The 19,437-nt window shown below is 44.1% G+C and overlaps 1 protein-coding gene and 1 pseudogene across 17 annotated transcripts in view; one reads left to right on the top strand and one right to left on the bottom strand.

The window, feature by feature from the left end:
* Rap1gap2 (RAP1 GTPase activating protein 2) overlaps nt 1–8,725 on the top strand; it is a 226,847-nt gene extending 218,122 nt beyond the window's left edge. For all 17 annotated transcript variants that reach the window (XR_012438714.1, XR_012438715.1, XM_074046620.1 and 14 more), the window contains 3 exons: nt 2,795–2,871; nt 3,262–3,300; nt 4,336–8,725. Coding sequence is in view for 15 of the 17 variants with exons in the window: in XM_074046620.1 (XP_073902721.1) it covers nt 2,795–2,871; nt 3,262–3,270 (86 nt within the window). In the remaining 2 variants the exon portion in view is untranslated. The remainder of the gene's footprint in view (nt 1–2,794; nt 2,872–3,261; nt 3,301–4,335) is intronic.
* Nucleotides 8,726–16,542: 7,817 nt separating this feature from the next.
* On the bottom strand, nt 16,543–16,896 carry LOC141413806 (elongin-B pseudogene; annotated as a pseudogene).
* Between the last annotated feature and the right edge of the window lie 2,541 nt (nt 16,897–19,437).

Below are 19,437 nucleotides of genomic sequence, written 5' to 3' on the forward strand. Positions count from 1 at the left end.
CCTGTCTTCTGTCTTTTGCCACTTTCAGAATTCTTTCTTTATTCATTTTGCTGAATGTTTTGATTATGATGTATCTGGGGGTGTTTCTTTTTTGGTCCTGACAGTTTGGTCTTCTGTAAGCCTCCTGCACCTGTGTGACTCTCTCTTTCTCGAGGTTAGGGAAGTTTTCAGCTATTATTCTATTGAATAGGTTGTCAAAGCCTTTAGTGTGTATATTCTCTCCTTCTTGTACACCCATGATTCGTAGGTTTGGTCTTTTCATGGTGTCCCAGAAATCTTGCATGTTCCATTCATATTTTCTTCTCATTCTTTCATGGTCTTTTACTGTTTCATCTAATTCCTCTACTTTGTCTTCCTTTCCTGATCCTCTATTTTCAACTTGTTTCACTCTGTTCACCAAGCTTTCAGTTGAGATATTTATTTGGGATATTGAGTTTTTTTTGGTATTGATTACTTTTCGGGGTTTCCATATCTTTATTGATTTCCTCTTTTTTATCTTGGATAGTCTTCTTAATTTCATTCATCTGTTTGTATTCTCTTTGAGCTCATTTAATTGTTTGTGTCCTCTTTGAGGTCTTTTATATTTCTTCTTTGAGGTCCTTAATCATTTTTATTATTATTTTTTTCTGAATTTACTATTTGATAGCTCTTCCTCTATGCAGGTGTTTAGCTCCTTAGTGGTAGAGTTGGCTTTTCATGGAAAGTGGCTGTCTTTCTGTTTCATTCTGCATTGAGATTTATGCAGCTGGAATTGCTTTTGGTTAGGGTTTTAATTCCTTGGGCCCCTGTATTTGGGGTTTGAGTTTTTTCTTCTGGAGCTCCAGCAGTATTCCTCAGAGAGGGTTATGCTGTGTGTGTTGCCCCTTGGAAGGTTCTTGTTGTATTGCAGATTACCTCTTTTTTCCCCTCTGTGAACGGGCTGGAGTCCCTGCTCTTTGATGGGAGCTGCAGTGCTCTCCTGCAGTCACAGTGGGAAGCACTTGGTCTCTGTGCACTGTGGGGGGCAGGCCTCCTACCACCAGCAGAGTAGTGGGTTGCCACTTCGCAGAGGAGGTGGGATTCCAGCTCTTGGACAGCAGAGGCGTGGTTCTCTTGCAGGGAAGCGCAGTGTGAAATGCTGATCTTCTGTGTACCTTGGGGAAACAGGGCTTCTGATGCCACCTGCAGAGTGGCAAGTTATAGCTTACCTCCCCTCATTGGGGAACCTGGCATTCTCTCTCTTTGACCAAGGAGTGAGGGCTCTCTTGCTGTCAGAGACAGTGGGGAGTGGTGGTCCTCCATGCTCTGTGGGGATGGAAGCCCCCTGGTGCCAGAAGAATAACAAAGCCTAGGGCCTGGGGTTCACTTAGGTATGTGGTAGTGGGCTCCCGGCACTGACTAGCAAGTTGAGGGTACCTGTGGGGCAGCAAAGCCAGCAAGCTTGAATCATGTGGTACCCACCAGCAGTGGAGGCCCTGGAGTCTACTTGCATTGCGGTGTGGATTTCCAGGAGCCATGGCAGCTGCTGCAGGCAAGGGGGAATCAAGCCTTTAGGCAGCAGGAGTTCTGGGGCCTGCTTTCCAGGTGTGGGCTCCAGGAGAGCAGTGCAGTGGGGGGAGCCAAGCTTTCGGGTAGCAGGAGCCCTGGGGCCTACTTCCTGGCACAGGCTACCAGGAGCCATGGTAGCTGCTGCTTGCTTGGGGGAACCAAGCCTGCAGGCGGTGGGAGTTCTGGGGCCTGATTGTCAGCCAGGGCTTCCAGGAGCACAGTCTACTGCTTCTGCTGCCAGCTTGGGAGAACCAAGTCTGCTGGCTTGTGAGTTCTGTTACCTGTGGAGCAGCAGAGCCGTTGACCCTTCTTACACAGGGGTGCTGATTTCCCTGGCATTTCAGGGTGAAGGTAGCAGATTGTGTAGTGGGGGGAGTGTAGAGAGTTCCTGTGTGTGTTGGAAAGCAGGACTTACTACTGCCAATCACACAGAGAAATGGAGCCTTGAGTCACATCGAAACTTCAGGGCCAGGGATCGGGAGTGTTGAGCTGCATACTGTTCTTCCCATTCTTCCCATGGTTAGTTGCTTCTCTATTTGCAGATTCAGAGAGGGCTTTGCTTCTTGCTGGTTATAGGACCCTGTGCCTTTTGGGGTCCTCTGATCTTCCTTTTTCAAGGTGGTTAGTTGCTGCTGTGCTATAGGGTGTCAACAATCTGCCATCTTGCACCTCTATCAGAAAATAGTTTTCAAATAATGGAAGAATATTTATTGTGTTTATACTGCTGCTCACAATGTAATGGCTGCAGGCACGACACATTCTCAAGTTTAAAAAATATTCTTTTCTCCGTTTCTTAAGAGTCTAGACAACAAAACACTAGATTTGTAGTTTACCAATTTTGATGGTGTAAATGCTCGTATTGTGGTGGATATCAAGCTTCCACCCCACTGTGACGTCTCTGAGCACAGGGTTGCAAAGAGATGCACAATCCCCCACCATAGTGTGTTTTGGCTAGATGGATATAACAGATGTGGAAACACAAATAATAGTGTGACATGGTAAAATAATGAGGAAACGATGAATTGTATTTATTACCTTTGTTGAAGCTTGTATAATTTAATTTTTTAAATGACCTGAGTTTAACAGCTGGCCCATGACATTTCTAAAGGTTTAGATGTTATCTTTGGTGAGTGGGTACTGGTCAGCCAGTGTGTCTTGAGGAGAGGCAGAGACCCCTTTCTCTTGGTCTCCCCGTCTGGTGCTCACAATTCAGATGGAATGACTTGTATTGCTTTACCTCTTTTTCATGGCATTCTTCTTTTCGTAGATGCCAAAAGCAGAAACTCCCCGAGGTCAAACCTGAAATTCCGCTTTGATAAGCTCAGCCATGCCAGCTCCAGTGCGGTAAGAATCTGTTGTGGGGGCAGCATGGGAAGACCCATGAACCACATTCTAGGCTCCTCCAAAAGCCAGCTTGCTTTCTTATGGACTAGAGGAAGCGTGCATCTCAGATATTATATGGGGAAAAAAGTTCTGGCCAGATTTGGGGGTAATACTGTCTGTCCCCACATGGTGCAGCAGGGGCTTGCAGCCACCTTTGCTACTTCTTCCATGTTAGAGCCATACCCTTGGACACAGCCATGGCCAGATGTGAGTTGTGATCTGTTGGCTCCTGGGGCCCTGGGGCCCTTCCTGAGCTCACCAGATTTTTGAAAGCTGAGTGTGCAGAAGCTGCTGGTGGAGTCAACTGCTGTCTGCTTTTTAAAACTCTTGTATGGATGTTTCTTGAAACAGGGCCACTAATGTGAAAGAGGAGTCCTTCCCCTGTCTAAGGTGAGTGAGTGAGTATTTGGGGTGGCCAAGAGGGGAGTGTGCTCTTTTAAGATCAGGGTGGCACTGGCCTTGTGACCAGAGAATGGCCAGGGAGTCTTTGCCAGCTGGGGAGATTACACAGTGACAGCATCCCTGAAACCTCTATAATAAGCATCCAGATTTGTAAAGGGAAGAAGGGACAGATTCCTTTGTGTGGATGAGAAGACAGTACATTAACACCACTCCCATGGAGTCTGATTCCAGAAGGCAAGGGGGGAATTCCTCAGTTTACCCCTTTGTTTCCCTGATGTTTCGCAGCCTATTCCTTCTTGTGTGTTTGACAAGACTTGAAGTTAGGATGTATCCTCTCTGCATGTGAAGAGATGCCTCTGCCCTCTAAACACTGAGGGACAGCCTCCAGTGAATCTCTGCTCCCAGTCTCTGCCCAGTGGGCATATAGCCTCAGCAGAACAGGGCATGAGTCAACTTCCCACCATTAAGACCTGAACTCCTGGGCTGGAGGTGTGGCTCAAGTGGTAGAGCACCTGCCTAACAAGTATGAAGCCCTGAGTTCAAACTCCGGTACTGCCAAAAAAAAAAAGAAAAAGAAAAAATAAAAAAGACCTGAACTCCTGCTAGTGAAGTCACCAAAACCCATTGGAACCCCCAACCCTCTTCTCACTTAGGGCTTCAGGAGTATGAATCACAGTTGGGACCAAGGGGAAGGGTGTAGTGGAGACTACTTTATGTTAAAACTGTTTATGAAAAAATAGAAGAGAAAATGGGAATGTCACCTCCATCATCTATAATGAACTTCAGATACTTCTGTTTATCAAAGTAATGCTTATGCCCAACTTCTAGGGCTGTGTAAAGTTGGGCACCTTTGTATTTGACACCCTTCTTGTCAAATACAAAGGTATAGCTTAGTCAGGGGGCTTTTATAACCATGGGCGAGGTGTTCCTAACTCTTTGAGGACCACATCATCAATATTTGTTTTCACTTTCTTCCTTTACTGAATGCTTGTTCACCGTCTCCCTCTTCCTTGTCTTCTCCAGGGAAGTCCCGATTCTGTCCTGCAAAAAGCTCCTATTCTAGCAGTTTGGGGGTGCCGTCCACTACTCTGACCATCACAGGCCTGCTGCCCCACTGGCCGCCTGCTCAGCAGACCAGTTATCTGTCCCACGTCCCAATCCAGCCACAGCCCTTCTGGCTTCTTTGCCAGCATACCCTGCGAGCATCTTCCCACCTCCGGACAAGGCCTCATTCCTGGAGGCACCCATACTCCTGACCTCCTGACGACGTGGGAGTCATTTTTCATCTTGTTTTGTCTGCAGGGAAAGAGAGTTGGGCAAGAGGATCTGGGTCCTGAGGGCTCAGTAGAGATACTGGGGAGCTTGTTTGTTCTGGAGACACAGGGCGGTGAGGTGGGGAGCAGAGGCGAAAGAAGACTGCGAAGGGGACCCTGTCTATCCCTGCTCACAGTGCAGTGCCTTCCTGGATGTGACAGGGTCTCTTGCCAACACCCATGCATTTAGTGGCAGTGGAGGGGCTTCTTTCCCAGGAACCAGTATCCTCAAGGTGGTCCTGATGAAAATTGGCTCCATTGCTCCTGTATCTGTGGAGCTCCAAAACGTCCATCTATTTCTAAGCACTTTTGACCCATCTGCTGGCACAGGTCAAGAATGTTCTGTTCTGCAGCCAGGGTCCCTTGATGGGGCTTGGGTTCATAGAAGCTCAGAGACAGAGCAGAGCATGTTTGAGACCAGGCCATATACTTCCTTGGCTCTAGTTGTAATTTTTTGTCCTGCCTTACTTTCATGGGCTCCTGATTATCCTTGCTGTGGGAGAAGCCTTGGACATTCTCTCTTTGAGTAGATATTTTTTCCAGTGAAGGGAAGCCTGGAGTGCACAGGAATCAGGGAGAGCAAATGAGCCAGGGCTGGGAAAACCTCAGGGTCCAAGGGTTTGGCCAGGGTCCAGGTCTCTGCTGATTGTGAAGTTCAAAGAAGAAATAGTTATTTCAATCCACTGCTTCCGTGAAAGGGGATTGGTTTGGCAGGGAATGACTTGGCAGGTCCCGGTCAGGCCAATGTGTGAGGGTTGAATTTAAGTTGTGAAGAAGGAACACAGTAGCCCTCAGCAATTTATGTCCCTGGCATCTGTAGGAGGCCCAGTGTTGCCTCGGTGACTGGGACTTGATCCTCAGTCCTCCACTTCTCATCCCCAACTGCAGGTCAGCAGGCACTTGTCACTTCTGTAGAATTCCTGCAGGCCCCATGTGATATAGCAATATACCACGTGGTGGTGCCCTAGCCCTTGCCAGAGCCACCTTCTCTGAGATGAGCTTGTCCTAAGGAGCAACTCTTATGGCTTTTTCACCCACCCAAGTCTGCAGGGCATCCTCCAAGCCAAACACAGTCTGAAGAGCAGACCTTGGAGGTCCTGCAGCTTCAAGGGCACCTGGGCCTCCAGCACAGGGTGGCACAGTGCTGCTGGGGCGACACTGACTGGGTTCCTACAGATGATAAGAGTTCCAACCAGGTGTTTTATCTACATAGGGATCTGGACCTGTTTCTAAGCCAAAGCATAAAAATGTGACACATTTTTTTTGGACTGATACAGCTATGTCTCCATTGCTGTTATCATCAGAGAGAAATTTTGACCCTTAGCTCTCCACTCACTTGCCAGGTCTTATTTGCCAGCTGAGGGGACTTCTCCCTTCACCCAATTTGGGAAACATGCTTACGTAAAGTACTAGTCTGGTAAGATTTTCTCTAGTTAGAAGGTCAGCAAAATATCTGTATAGCTTTTATTAAAAGTCACTGTAGCGGCATCCACTGCTGGAACGAGGCCTATAGATTTTGGCCGTGCTCTGCTGGCTGGGTTTTGAAAGAACTTGAAAGGTCAAACTATTTTCTTTGAAAACTATTATAGGGTTCTAGCTTGCCTCTCTAGGTAGCTAGTATTTATAGTTGCTTGGTGGGTTGTACCATGTTGCGTTGTGATCTGGGGTCCTGATGTCACCATGCTGTCATATTTGGGAACCTCACATTCCCATTCTCATTGTTTTGGCTGTTCCCCCTTCAGTCCCTACATTCTGGGCCAGCATTGCCCTGCCTCTGGGCTGGTGGACAGGATGGTGGGGTGTGTCCAGAGGAATTGAGAGGCACAGGGGCAGCCCAAAGAGGGACAGGTCTGCCCTCTGTTTGCTGTTGGGGTGCTCTGGGCAGGATCTGAGACACATGCCTTGCCATCTCTAGAAAGCCAACCCCATGGCTTCTAGAGTATGTGCTACCAGCCTGCCTGCTGTCCCAGAGCTGAGAGGGAGGGAGAAAAGAAGTCTCCCCTTACTCTTCTGACATTGGGCAGCAGCTCAGGTTCATGGAGGGTTGTTTTCCCACACTCTGATCCAAAATGTCTTTCTTTTCATTACTGTGGAGTTTGGAGACTTACTGAAGCCCCCCAGCCCTTGTGACTAGACTTGTGTAGATGGTGCTCATGCTAGTATTTGGAGGATTTCCACTGTGATCTCCATGAAGGGTTCTCTGATCACCTCTCTGGGTCTGGGGACCACCTGACTCACTGAAGAAGCTACACTTTCCAGGTGCTGTTGGGTATTCAGATGCCTCCAGCTCTGTTGATGGTTTAAAAACATGTACAAAAGCTTGAGATCAAGTTCTTAGCGAGAGTTTCTATCTATGTAAATGAATGTCAAATGGCGTTTCTTGGAAAATGTTCCATGGTTCAGCTTTGAGGGCATCATCTCAATGCCTAATTCTCTGACCCATTTTAGCATCTCATCTAACCATGTTATCATCCAGATGAGAAACCTTGGCTCCAGTGAGGGGAACGAACTTGCTTGAAGTCACTCAGCCAGGAAGTGGCAAAGTTGGGACTAGAAGCTGCAACCCAGGGCCCTTTCTTCTGTACCAGCTACATGGTTGGTAGAGTAAGTGGTTGTGTTTCCTGGGGTCTCAGGTTTTGAGGAAGCTGGCTGGCTGGGGCCTGGGCTTTGGCTGGGAGGTGCTGGCAATAGTGGATGCTGGTGGGGCCTCAGTCACTGCTGATTTTCATCAGGAGGGCTTTTGGGTTGATCAGCAAGGGCCCTTGGGGTTTAGGGTGCAGCTTGAGTAAATGGAGGAAAAGGGATTCGGGCAAAGTGCTTCTCAGTGACCTTGGTTCTTCAACTCCAGTCAGTAATGGAGCCAGGGCCAGGGCAAAGATGCAGTTAGCCACCCTTGTTCTAAATTAAGACATAAAATGGTTAAAGAAAACTCATTTCTCCATGATTGTTTTTTTCTCTTCCTCTTCCTTTTTCTCCTCCTCCTCTTGTTCCTCCTCCTCCTCCTCTTCCCTGCTTCCTCCCCTCTTCTTCACCTCCTCTTTCTCCTTCTTCTCCTCCACTTTTTCAGTGAATCCAGAGCCTTGTACATGCTAAGCAACACGCCTACACTGAGACCCCAGTCTCTCCAATTCTTAAATGGAGGTTGTTAATAAAAACCTAGGCTCAAGCAACAAGGAGCAAGGGGGATCACAACCTGTTTCATTTTCCCTACCCTTACCCTTTAAGGTGCCAAGTCAAACACTACTTTTTTCATTTCTTTGTCAATGAGGCAGCTCTGTTGCAGGGGAGTAGTCACAGGTTCAAGTAGATCTTATAGCTGCAGGGGCTAACAGAGACCTGGCAGGCCATCACAGCCCTATTCAGAACCTGTGGCTCCTCCCCTAGCCTCCAGCTACCCCTTATCAAAGGCAAGGGCAGGTCAGTACAGTTTGCCAAGGCTGTACCTGCAGCCTGGTATGTGTGTGTGTATGTGGGGGGGGAGGGGAGCGCTGGGGCATTCTACCAAATTTCATCACCAGCCCCTTGTCCACCCCAACCCCACGTCCGTCTCCTTTTAGCTGGGCCATGTGCCCTATGGGGAAGACAAAGATAACTCTCTAGGGTCAAGGGCAGCTGAGCCTTGCCCTACTGGGGCAGTGGCTTTGTCCTGTGCCTTACCAGCCCTGGGGAGAGGGTGTTTGGCTGGAGGACTGGAATTTAATTGCCATTGTCTTTGATTTTGTGACATTTCCGCTTGGAAGGGTGAAACCCTTCTTGCCCATCCTTAGCATGTGTGCCAACTCTCCCTCATTGTGGGTGTTGTCCTTTGACACTCCAGCTTGGGGAGTGCTGATGTCTCTTCCTGTGTGATAGAACCTAAGAAGTGTAGCTTGGAAGTGACCCCCTGTGACGATGACTTTTCTTTCTTTCCTCTTAGTGAGGAGGTGATTTGTAGATCCCGACTGCCTATGTAATGTAAATAGTGTACATTTAATTTATTGCTATGGTAGCACATTGTATTTGTTAATGTATAAAACAAATTCTAAAAGGTTGACAAATGTATATTTTGTTGCTTAAATGTGTCTTTGCAGAAATTGACAATAAATAACATATTTTGTGTCCATCAGTGTTCAAACTTCTTTGCATGGGTTGCTAATCCTGGGCCCTGGAGGTTGCATATTATTAGCTGGCCTGAAGACATATTACTTTTGCTTAAAAAGTGTTTAAAAATTTTAAATGATTCACAGATTCAAAAATTAACCGCAACTTAAAAAAAAAAACCCTAGAAATTTTATATTAAACCTCAGTTTTCTGCTTCTCTTAATAAATCAGATGGTGCAGGCATGGTGGTACATACCTGGTACTCGGGAGATTGAGGTGTTAGGGTATGAGGCCGACCACCTTCTGAGAGGACAAAGGACACTCGAGACAAAGAAAGTCACAAGGCGAGGTTTATTTCTAGCCGGCTGCTTGACGCAGCAGGTTTCAACAAGGACCCTGAGAGAAAAGTTTAAGCAGGTCTTATACTCTTTAAAGCATCAATCATCGTCACATAGGAATTCCTATGGGGTCACATTATGGGCATAGGAATGCCCCTGGGGTCACATTTTCCTGATCTTGCCCACATCCTGATCTTGCCCACATCCTGGTGGTGGAGTAATATTATTTATTGGGAACTGGGGAAACACCAGAGGCTTACTTATCAGGTTACAAGGAATGCATTCTCCCATAAATGAGGGGCTAGTAGTGGAATAGAAACCTAAGGTTTAGATAAGAACAGCAGGGAGTCCTGCTTTGGAAAGTTTATTTACAAGTGGAGACAAAGAAAGGCAGGAATTGGTGCTTATCTCTGCATGGTGCCTTTCATCTCGGTCCTGAACTTTTGCATGGCTCTAATGAGCAATTCCTCACAGCTCTGTCCCAGGTTACAGCTTTTAATTGACAGTTTACCATGTTTTACAACCCTAAAGTTGTAAATTTTTAAATTGACAGTATACCATGTTTTACAACCCTAAAGGCTATCAAGGCTATCTTCCTCTTCAGGAGGTTACCCAAGGGTCATGCCAGTTATAGCTGATTTCTAGGCTAGGTGGGCTGCCAAAAAGTCCCCAACAGAGGCAGTAGGGTGGAGAGTTAAGGCCAGGTTGGGCTACATAGTGAGACACTGTTTCATAAAACCAAAAAAATAAAAAAATAAAATAAAATAAAAAAAGAAAAAAAAATCAGGTGCTGAATCTACTACTCAGTCATGAATTGGTTAAAATCCACTGGAGTCTGACCTTTTGGTTGGGACCTAAGTATATCACAGTCCCCACCACAACCTGTTCACCCCTGGGGCATTTTATTCATTCTCATTATTTGCCTAACCTCTCTAGGCATGAGTTTGAGACCCAGACACTGATGTGTCTCCTTCCTGCAAGTTTCCTCCTTTCACCCCACTTCCTTTTTTAAGTTCCTGATTTACTTCCTCAAACATTCTTTCTGATTAAATGTCTTCTCGTTTCATTTTCCTTTGATTTCTGAATGGCCATGCTCTTCCATACACTTTGCTTTACAGTTTGGATGGAGATCTAGAAGTACTACCTATGTATACATTTTTTTCCTTAAAGAGATTTGAAGGCAAGGAACAGGCTTTTAAGTATCTTCCAGGGACTTGGTTTTATGATCTTGGCCAAATTATTTCCCATGATTTGCATTTTCTTTTATATATTATCAGAAATATAATCTACAGGTAAAGCATGAGGATAAAAATGAATTCATAATTGGGAAAAAGCTTGGAGAAAAAATGGCAAGTGTTATTTAGCACAAGAGGTTCAGTAATGATGATAGTAGCTGCTGACATTCATTGTAAGCTGGTCATGTGTTAATTGTTTTACATGTGTAGTCAGTTTTGCTATAATGTGACATACTAGCTACTAAAAATGCAATATCGTGAAATTGTGCAACCATAGGACTTATGGGAAAATGGAGTTAGGCACATATACTCAAAAACTTATCAGTGGTACATCAAAATAAAAAGACGGGAACTTAATAAAAATGGTAGCACAATTTTATACATGATTCAAAAATATGTCAATACTACAATAAATAAGGCATTTTAGCTTGAAAAGACCAGAAGTTTGACATGGAAATGGGCATTAGAAGGGTTGCCACTTCTGAATTAGGAAAAGGAGATGTTTTCTGAAATTGAATGGATGGTTGTAATATCAGAAGTGGATGGGTGTGACCATGGCAGATGGTTGAAGTATATATATGTGTTCTGTGTGTGCTCCTGTGCAGCTCGATTTAGTTGGGTATGGTTTTTTGCACTTACTCATTATTTCTTACAAATTGCATAATCAAAGGTACAATTCAGTGTGGGGCATGGTGGCTCATGCCTGGAATCCTAACTACTTGGGAAGGTGGAGTTTGGGAGGACTGAGTTCAAGATCAGCCCAGGCAAAAAGTTAATGAGGCCCTATCTCAACTAAGAGACCCTGTCTCTTACTGGGCAAGGAGGCATGTGCCTGTTCTTTTAGCTACATGGGTAGCATAAATAGATCGTCATACAGGTCAGCCTAGAGAACTTGAGACCCTATCCCCGAAATAACTAAAGCTAGAAAGGGATTGGGGGGGTCATGTGTCTCAAGTGCTAGAGTGCCTGCCTAGCAGGGCCTGAGTTCAATCCCAAGTACCCTCCCCCAAAGCTACAGTTGGCATTATATTTAAGCCATTCCCTATTGTATTAACTTCATTGGACCAAATTCACATTTTTTAAAACATGACAACCGAACTGATTATAATCTCATTTAGTTATCCAAGCAATTCATTAAGATGTGTGTTATTTCCATTTTGTTATGGGATCAGAATCACATTTCACTCGGAACCCAAATCTGGTAGGCTGACCTCAACATGACTCCAGACTGCTGGAGCCCTGCATGCATGAAAAAAAACAGCACGTAAAGTGCATCCCAGTGATCTTTGGTTTCTCTGACCAGCTGGAGCCCCAGTCCTGGCTCCCACATGGCAGCCCATGTTAACCAGTCCTCCTGTGAGCTGGTGGTTTCTGGCTTCCTAGTTTTAGATTCCATCTGTTCAGTCTCCATGGCTGCAAGTGAAGCCACATGTTCATACAAACACTCCATGCCCAGCTACACCTCAATAGTTTAGCTGCTTCCTGGGCTCTACCCTTCTTGGAAGCTAGGGGGTCACTGCTGGAGCCTTGTGGAGGTTGAACACTTCCTGTCTGTGTGGGAAGGTAGAGGAGGCATGGACCTCATTCAGCCATTACTGTCTCCAAACCTTCATATGTGGATAGTATAGGTGTCTGTATTCAGATGTTCTCTTCATCAGGTGGTCACACCTCCAGGTTAGGGTGCAGTCTTAAGACTTTTGAAATGTTTCCTTCTCCTCATTGTTCAACAGCGTGTAGCAGTAATCAGACAACTTAAGGGTCCCTTATTCTGCTTTGCTGTGCTCAGTGTTTCCCTCAGTCTATTTCCTAAGTGTCTCCTGTGTCCAAGGATGCTAATGGCCAGCCATGCTCTGACTGGCCCTTCTCTGCTGTCTGGGTAGCTGACTCCAATGACAGCATCACATCTAGTTCTATGACTTTGCAGTAACCATCCATGGTAGGCTTGCGTGGTGGGTCCATTTTTCCACCTTGGGTAGCAGTAAGGACTCCCTCATCCCACCTTTAAAGTTTGAGCCCTCTTTTTGACTAGGCCTGATCGCTGAATCCAGTTTTAGCAAAGAATTTTGAGAATTCCTCTGCCGTTGATTTTCCCATCAAGTTAGTCTTCTTTCACTTTTTTTTTTTTTTGGTGGCACTGGAGTTTGAACTCAGGGCTTTGTCGCTTGAGCCACACTTTGAGTTCGTTTATGCTTTGTTTGTTTTGAAGATAGGATGTTACTTTTCACCCAGGTTGGCCTGGACTGTGATTCTCCTATTTTATGCTTCCTGCCATTGCTGGGATGATAGGGATGCACCACCATGCCCATCTTTTTTGCGTTGAGGTGGGATCTCCTGAACTTTTCTTTCAGGGCTGGCCTCAAACCATGATCCTTCCAATCGTAGTCTCCCAAGTAGCTGGGATTATAGGCACGAGTAACCAGTGTCCGGCCTTCTTTCACTCTTGATATTAACCACAATTCCTCTTAGTAATTTTCCACATAAGAAAATTGCTGACCCTGAAATTGGCTATAGCCAATCTCCACTTGTCTTTATTGTGTTCAGAGTTGGGTTTGATCTCCCTTTTCTATTACAACACTTTTGAATAAAATCCCCCTTGTCTGTTTAACTCTGACTGGTGCAATTTCTCTTTGCTGAGGGGCCAGAATATCTTCCCACCAATTCCCCTCTGTCACCCCTCCCACCAATTCCCCTCTGTCACCCCTGTACTTCCTTACCAGTGTTGGGGTGGAGAGGAGAGAGGCAAAAGAGATTTATCTTTTGAAACTGTCTCTAGAAAGCGCCTTGGTTAGACTGGGTACTCTGAAGTACAAATACCAAGGCAGGAATTTATTAGGGGAAAGGCCTGTGAGGGGGAATGAGGACAACACTGGAAAAAACTGGAAAGCTACCAACTGTGATGTAGGTTGGCTCTGAATGGATGAGAGATGGAAGAAGGAAGGTTAGGCAGAGATAACAGTACAGTTCTAAGAAGACTTCTGCAAGGCCATCAAGGAGTTCTCTGGCTAAAGGTGTCTACCAGAGCAGTCCTGCATATCCCAAGAATGAGCCTACAATTACTACCCCTGCCATAGTTGGGAGCAGCCTATGGGAAGCCTGTCTTTGGTGTAGTTCCCGTACAAATTCAAGGCCCAAGAACTGGTGGGCTGTTTACATAAGTCCTGATCTCATTCTGAAGGCCTGAGACCCAGGAGAGCTGATGTCTGAAGGTTGAGAGAAAATGGACATCATCCAGATCCAGCAGAGCTGGCCCCACTTCCTTACCTTTTTGTTGCTTTCATGCTCTCAGTGGATTGGATGATGTCCACTTGCATTGGTGAAGTTGATCTCAGTCTATGGAATCAAATTTAAATTTCTTCTGGGAGCACCTCACAGATACACCAGAAATAATGTTTTACTAGCTATCTGTGCATCGCTTAGCTCAGTTTTGACTTGACACACAAAACTAGCCATCACTAAATCAAATACAACCCCTCCTTCATTAAGCCACTCCTCTTCTTACATTGCTTGGGGAATAAGGTGGGGGTGTTAGTTTTTAATACTTTATTTCTCCACTACTGGAGATTCAACTCATGATCTCACACTTGGTAAGCAAGTGCTCTACCTCTAAAATACACCCCCACCCTGGGAATGTTGGTTTTATTGTTGGTTCCAATGCAATGGTGCCTTTCTGCACATCTGCTGGGGTTTTGTGGCTGTTTCCAGTGACTACAATGGTTCTCTGAATTTAAAGTGTGAATTTGGGGGTCATTGTTATGATCCATCCAAATATTTCACCTCAGTGATTTAATGGTGCTCCCATGACAGGCACCGTTTAAGGTTTCAGAGAGGAAATCTGAGACAGTGATGACATCTAAGGGCAGCAATCCAGGGAGGGGGACTTCCTGCCTCCGTTTTATCAGGTAGAAATGATGCCTGAAGCATCAGGATCTGGAGATATTTGTGGAAAGTTGTCTTCAACAACCTTCAGAACAGATGTTCCCTGAAGGGAACATTATCTAACAGTTCAGATTTAGGATTCAATATCTGAAGTATTGTTAAAAATGCAGATTTTAGGCATTACTCCAGACAGTACAATTCAATTGCCCTGTGTGAGACCAAGGAATCTGCATTTTAAATAAGCATATGAAGGATTCTGCTGCGATCTGTCACTTTGGGAAACACTGACCCAGTTTACAGTTTCTATTCAAATCTATCCCCCATTACAGTAGCCTCTCCCAGTGAGAGAGGGGTGGGTGGTACTGATGGCAGACAGATGTCCTCCACCTAAGGAGGAGAGCATCATTATTATCATTACCACAACGTGGAAAAATATCTGTCCCAGCAAAACACAGGATCCTGCAGGAAAATGAAAAGGGATCACTAAAGAGAATGGAATAGAGAAAAATCCATAAAGCATAAAACTTGAAAGGACTAGTTTGAGATGAAAGTGGATTGTGGCTGTGAGAATGACAAGGGCATCCTATAATTGGAAAAACTGGGAGAAAAGAAACAGGTGGAAGGAATTTGGTGAGAAGAAAAAAAGTCAGATACTGAAAACTGAAAATTCAATTAAAATGAAAATATAGATAAAGCCTCTTTCTCCAAATCCAAACAAATTATTGGAGGAAACATGTAATGTGAGACTGTGGAAACTTACCAGCAACCTAGGAGCAAAACAGCTGCTGGAAAGATCTGATGTTCACACCCATGGGTAAAGTGTTCCCTACTGCTAATGATGCTAAAGGCAGAATAAACTAGTAACTCGTACATACACTACAGAATGAGCTGATGAATTGACTTCATCAAGTGGAATAAGAACACAAAACAGCCCATTTAAAAGAACTAATAAAAACAAGCTGTATGATAATTAGCTCCAAATGAAAACATGCAAACAAGTGAGTAGACAGATACAAGGGTGTCTATCTTAGGAATAGCAAATACACTTTATAAAAAAGATGGTAGGAAGTTTGCCCAGATGATTGGATCAAATGAATTTTACTCATTCCTCTGCAAGACACTGCATACAAAAAAGACAACTCCCTAAAAAGGGAGCTGTTTTAAAATAGCAATTGATAGATTTTTATAAGAACTTATCACTAATAGCATATCTGAGGAAAACTCCAGATGGATGATGGAGTCCAGGTAAAATCCAGCTATACCACATGAAGTGCAATAAGGAATATAGTGGAAAAGAATTTTTTATTTTTTTAATTAAAGAATTTTCCACTAAGAAAGTTTCCAAAAATTGGATAAAACTCTAACAGATATAAACTGTAACCTATTACACAGACTCAGCAATGATAAAAGTGTTATCTAAGGTTTTAATTCAGTGACTTTGTTGTTAACATCCAGTACTGAATAGAACGACTTTGTTGAAGGGCTTGAAATTACCTCACACTAGTTTAAGTCAAAGGAGAATTTGTTAACAAGATATAGGGATATTTCCTGGAGTCAAAGGACAAGGATGCAGCTGTGCCCTAAATAGGACAGCAAAAGTGGCCTGCCCTCTTTCCTTATCTCTAGCCTCCAGTTTTTTGCCTATCTCTAGCCTTTCAGTTCTTTGCATTGCTTCTCTATTTCTTTTTTTTTTCTATTGTGTTGCTGGCTTTTTCTTATGGATTTGTGGTAACTTTTTGTTTAGTTTTATTCTGTTCCCTAAGACCAACTGAGCTGGTCTCAGAACCACAATTTCCAGTCTCTGGGTCCTTTAACTGTTTCTTTTGTCAGCAGGTATAATATTAAACTTTGTCAGTAGAGGGTGCAAAAGAAGCCCAGGAGGGGAAGATATTTTGCTTCCTTGACTGGCAGGCACTTAAGGCTTCCTTGGCAGGCTCTTGCAGCTTGCACTGTAACTTGAGGTCTGGCTCCTGCCACTTGTGCATCTTCTCCAGCACCAGGTTCTAGCAGTGCACAAAGCTTCTCCAGTGAGCAACTCCTGCAGTAGCACCCAGTGGCCAGTGGCTTTTCCTGCCAACAACCTCTTCTTGTCTCCTTCAGTGGCTTGGTGGTTTAATAGTGGAATGCTTCCAGTGGGCGACCTCCTTGTGAACAGAGGGTAGATTTGCAGTCAGTTCCACTGATGTGGCACCATGGTGACTTTCTCATCCAAGGCCGAGGCCAAGGCCAGTGGGGCCTGAACCTTAGTCCTAGGGTAGGAGCAGCTCTTCCTTGGGCATTCTATCTCACCTCTGGCAGTAGTGGCTGCTCCTTTTTGCTGACACCCAAGTCTCTTCTATTGGAGTGGAGGGTTGGAAATAGGTCTTTGGGATGGGCCTGGAAGGGCCCTCACTGTACAGCTTGTTCATTGGCACTGCCTCCAGAATCCTGCATTTTCATCACATCTGAAAGCTCTGGTGGGCTGCAGAATGGCTTGATGTGCAGAGCTTTGAAGGTTGTCATCTGCCTGTAGGCCATGCCCACTGTGGCTGGGGCCTGTGACTGTGGTGTTTGGCTGATGAAGACACACTCCTCCAGCTTTTTTCCATCATCAAGAAGCTGTTCATTCTTGTATAGCAGCTAGCTGCTCGTCTGGTGGCTGCTTGAGGATGTCCTCAACCATGCACTTCAGCCTGAACACAGTCTTGACTCCTTGGCCACCATGAAGATGGTGGTTTTGTGGCACTGGATCCTGAGGAACATGTCCTGGGGGCAGAGGCCCCTACCCCTGCTCACCATCCCAGCCTAGTGGCTGTTTCTTTTTCCTAATATTCATCTACGTTCTTTAGGGTTCTCTTCACTTACTAGTAGTCAATCCCTTGTTAATAATTCTTCATATTAAGCCTTCCATATTCAAGTTATGGTGTGGTTTTTCCCTTCTGATTGGGTCCAGATTGAGAGACTTTCTCAGTCTCTCTAGTAAGAAGACTTTCTGTAACATAGAAGTCCACATCTCCCACATTTATCCAAGGCCTATATTTGGTTCTAGTCTTCAGTCCCTTGGAGGAGAATCTGATTGGCCCAAGAAGATCAGGTGATCACCCCCTATCCAATCAACTGTACCCAGCTGTTTGGGACATCTGGCTGCCATAAACAACCCAGTGAGTGATGGGGCAGTTAAAGGGTCATTGTGAGCAGGTTCCCAGGGGTGTCTTTATTTATTTATTTATTTATATTTTTTTATTATTCATATGTGCATACAATGCTTGGGTCATTTCTCCCCCCTGCCCCCACCCCCTCCCTTACCACCCACTCTGTCCCCTCCCTCTCCCCCCCACCCCCAGGGGTGTCTATTACAGATCTTTTATTAAAGATAAAAGCAAGACATGTGAAGTTGAGTTATACTATAACTCAAATATATAACTGAAAAATATTTGACAGTTTAATGAACATGGAAGGAAACATTAGTACTGATGAAGTAGTACTGATACTGTAAAGACTACTACTGACTATCTTTTCCTGCTGATATATAATATATACATATATGTCAGCAGGATACACACACATATACACATGTGTGTATGTGTATATATATATACATGTATACATATATGTGTATATATATTTTATATATATATATATAAAATTTTCTTTTTGCAGTGCTGGGAGTTTAATCCAGGCCTTGTGCATGCTAGGCAAGCACTCTACCACTGAGCTACCCAGACTTCCTGCTGACTTGTAACACCACCACTTTGCCCCATTATTTTGATAGTTGCATAATATTCCATTTCATGGATGTGTAAGTGGTTTTGTGCAGTCATTTGCAACTGTAAGCAGCGCTACAAAGAATATTCTCCATCATATATCTCTGTACATGGACAAGTATATCCACAGGATAGTGCCTAGAAGTGGCATTTTTGTAACAAAGCGTTTGTGTATTTTGAATATTTTCACATTTTTGCCAAGCTGGTCTTAAAGCTGGCTGCATAAACTTACCCTTGCACAACACTGTATGAAATGATCTTATTACCCTCACCTCCATAAGTTTTTAAATTCTTGCATATCTGAGAGGTGAAATACGGTATTTCATTGTACTTTTCATTTACATTTTTCAAAACTTACTGGTGTGGTTGAACATCTTCTCTATGTTTAAAAGGCATTTGCACTTCTTTTCCTGTGCATTGTTAATGTCCTTTGCCATTTTCCATTGGGTTGTTTGTCTTTTTCTTACTGTTTTGATTTGTAAACATTAATAAAATTATATCTTTGTCATTTATGTTGGGAATATTCCTTCAGTTTGTAGTGGTCTCTGGCTCTTTTTATTCTCTGTAAAGTTTTTAAAAATTTATGTAGTAAAATCTATCAGTTATATCAGCAAGGAATATGTTCAGCTATAGGAAGTACAAAATCAACTACTGATGTCTTAAACAGAAGAGAGAGAATATTTGTTTCAAGCAACATGCAGGGAATAATTTATTCTTCAGTGAAAAACACCTTTCGGAGTTATCTGATTCTGTTACCATGGGAGTTATTTTATAGTTCTGCAAGTTTCAGACAACTGATAGAATAATTCCAGTCTACAGACCCACAAATGAATTATGCCAGCAGAGGGACACCTCTTCCCCTTTGTCATACTCCCTTACAGAAAGACAGTTTGCCTCTGTTTATACATTCATTTCAATATTCCTATTAACAAATGTGCTTTTTCTTTGTATTATAACACTTGGTGGTTTCTCATTGATGCATTAAATAAAGCCTTTAATATATATTCATTTTCATATTGCATAAGAGTCATGATTTTGTAATAGGGTTTAACAGCTGCTTTCCACACCCAAATATGTCTTCTTCTTGGCAACTTGCTAAATTCTTTGGTTTTTTATTTTTAAGTATAAATCATTTCACTTGAAATAATGCTTTCTGTTTCCCCTTGCCAACCAATTTAAACTGACCTGCTCCCTTTAACATCTTACAGGGGCTCTCCAAAGCATTAAATAAAAACAGCGAGGGTAGGGGAACTGCATCCATCTTGACTTTAATAGGAATTCTTCTAGGGTTTCACATAGTGTGAGATTCGCCATGGTTTTCTGAGTCTTTACTAAGTTTTAGTTCCTAGTTTACTAAGAATTTCACTTGTGTTTTTAAAACATGATGAAATGTTACCCTTTCCTTTTCCCTCTAGGATTATCCTTTCTTCTGCAATTACCGAATGCTGTAAAAATGGAAATGCCGAGAATCTCCGTTGCCGGCCACTGGATGGCGCGCGCAACCTGCGGAACCATAGGATGCCGGCGCGGCGCGCTCAGG

The sequence above is a fragment of the Castor canadensis genome, chromosome 11 (assembly GCF_047511655.1).
Source record: "Castor canadensis chromosome 11, mCasCan1.hap1v2, whole genome shotgun sequence".
NCBI lineage: Eukaryota > Metazoa > Chordata > Mammalia > Rodentia > Castoridae > Castor > Castor canadensis.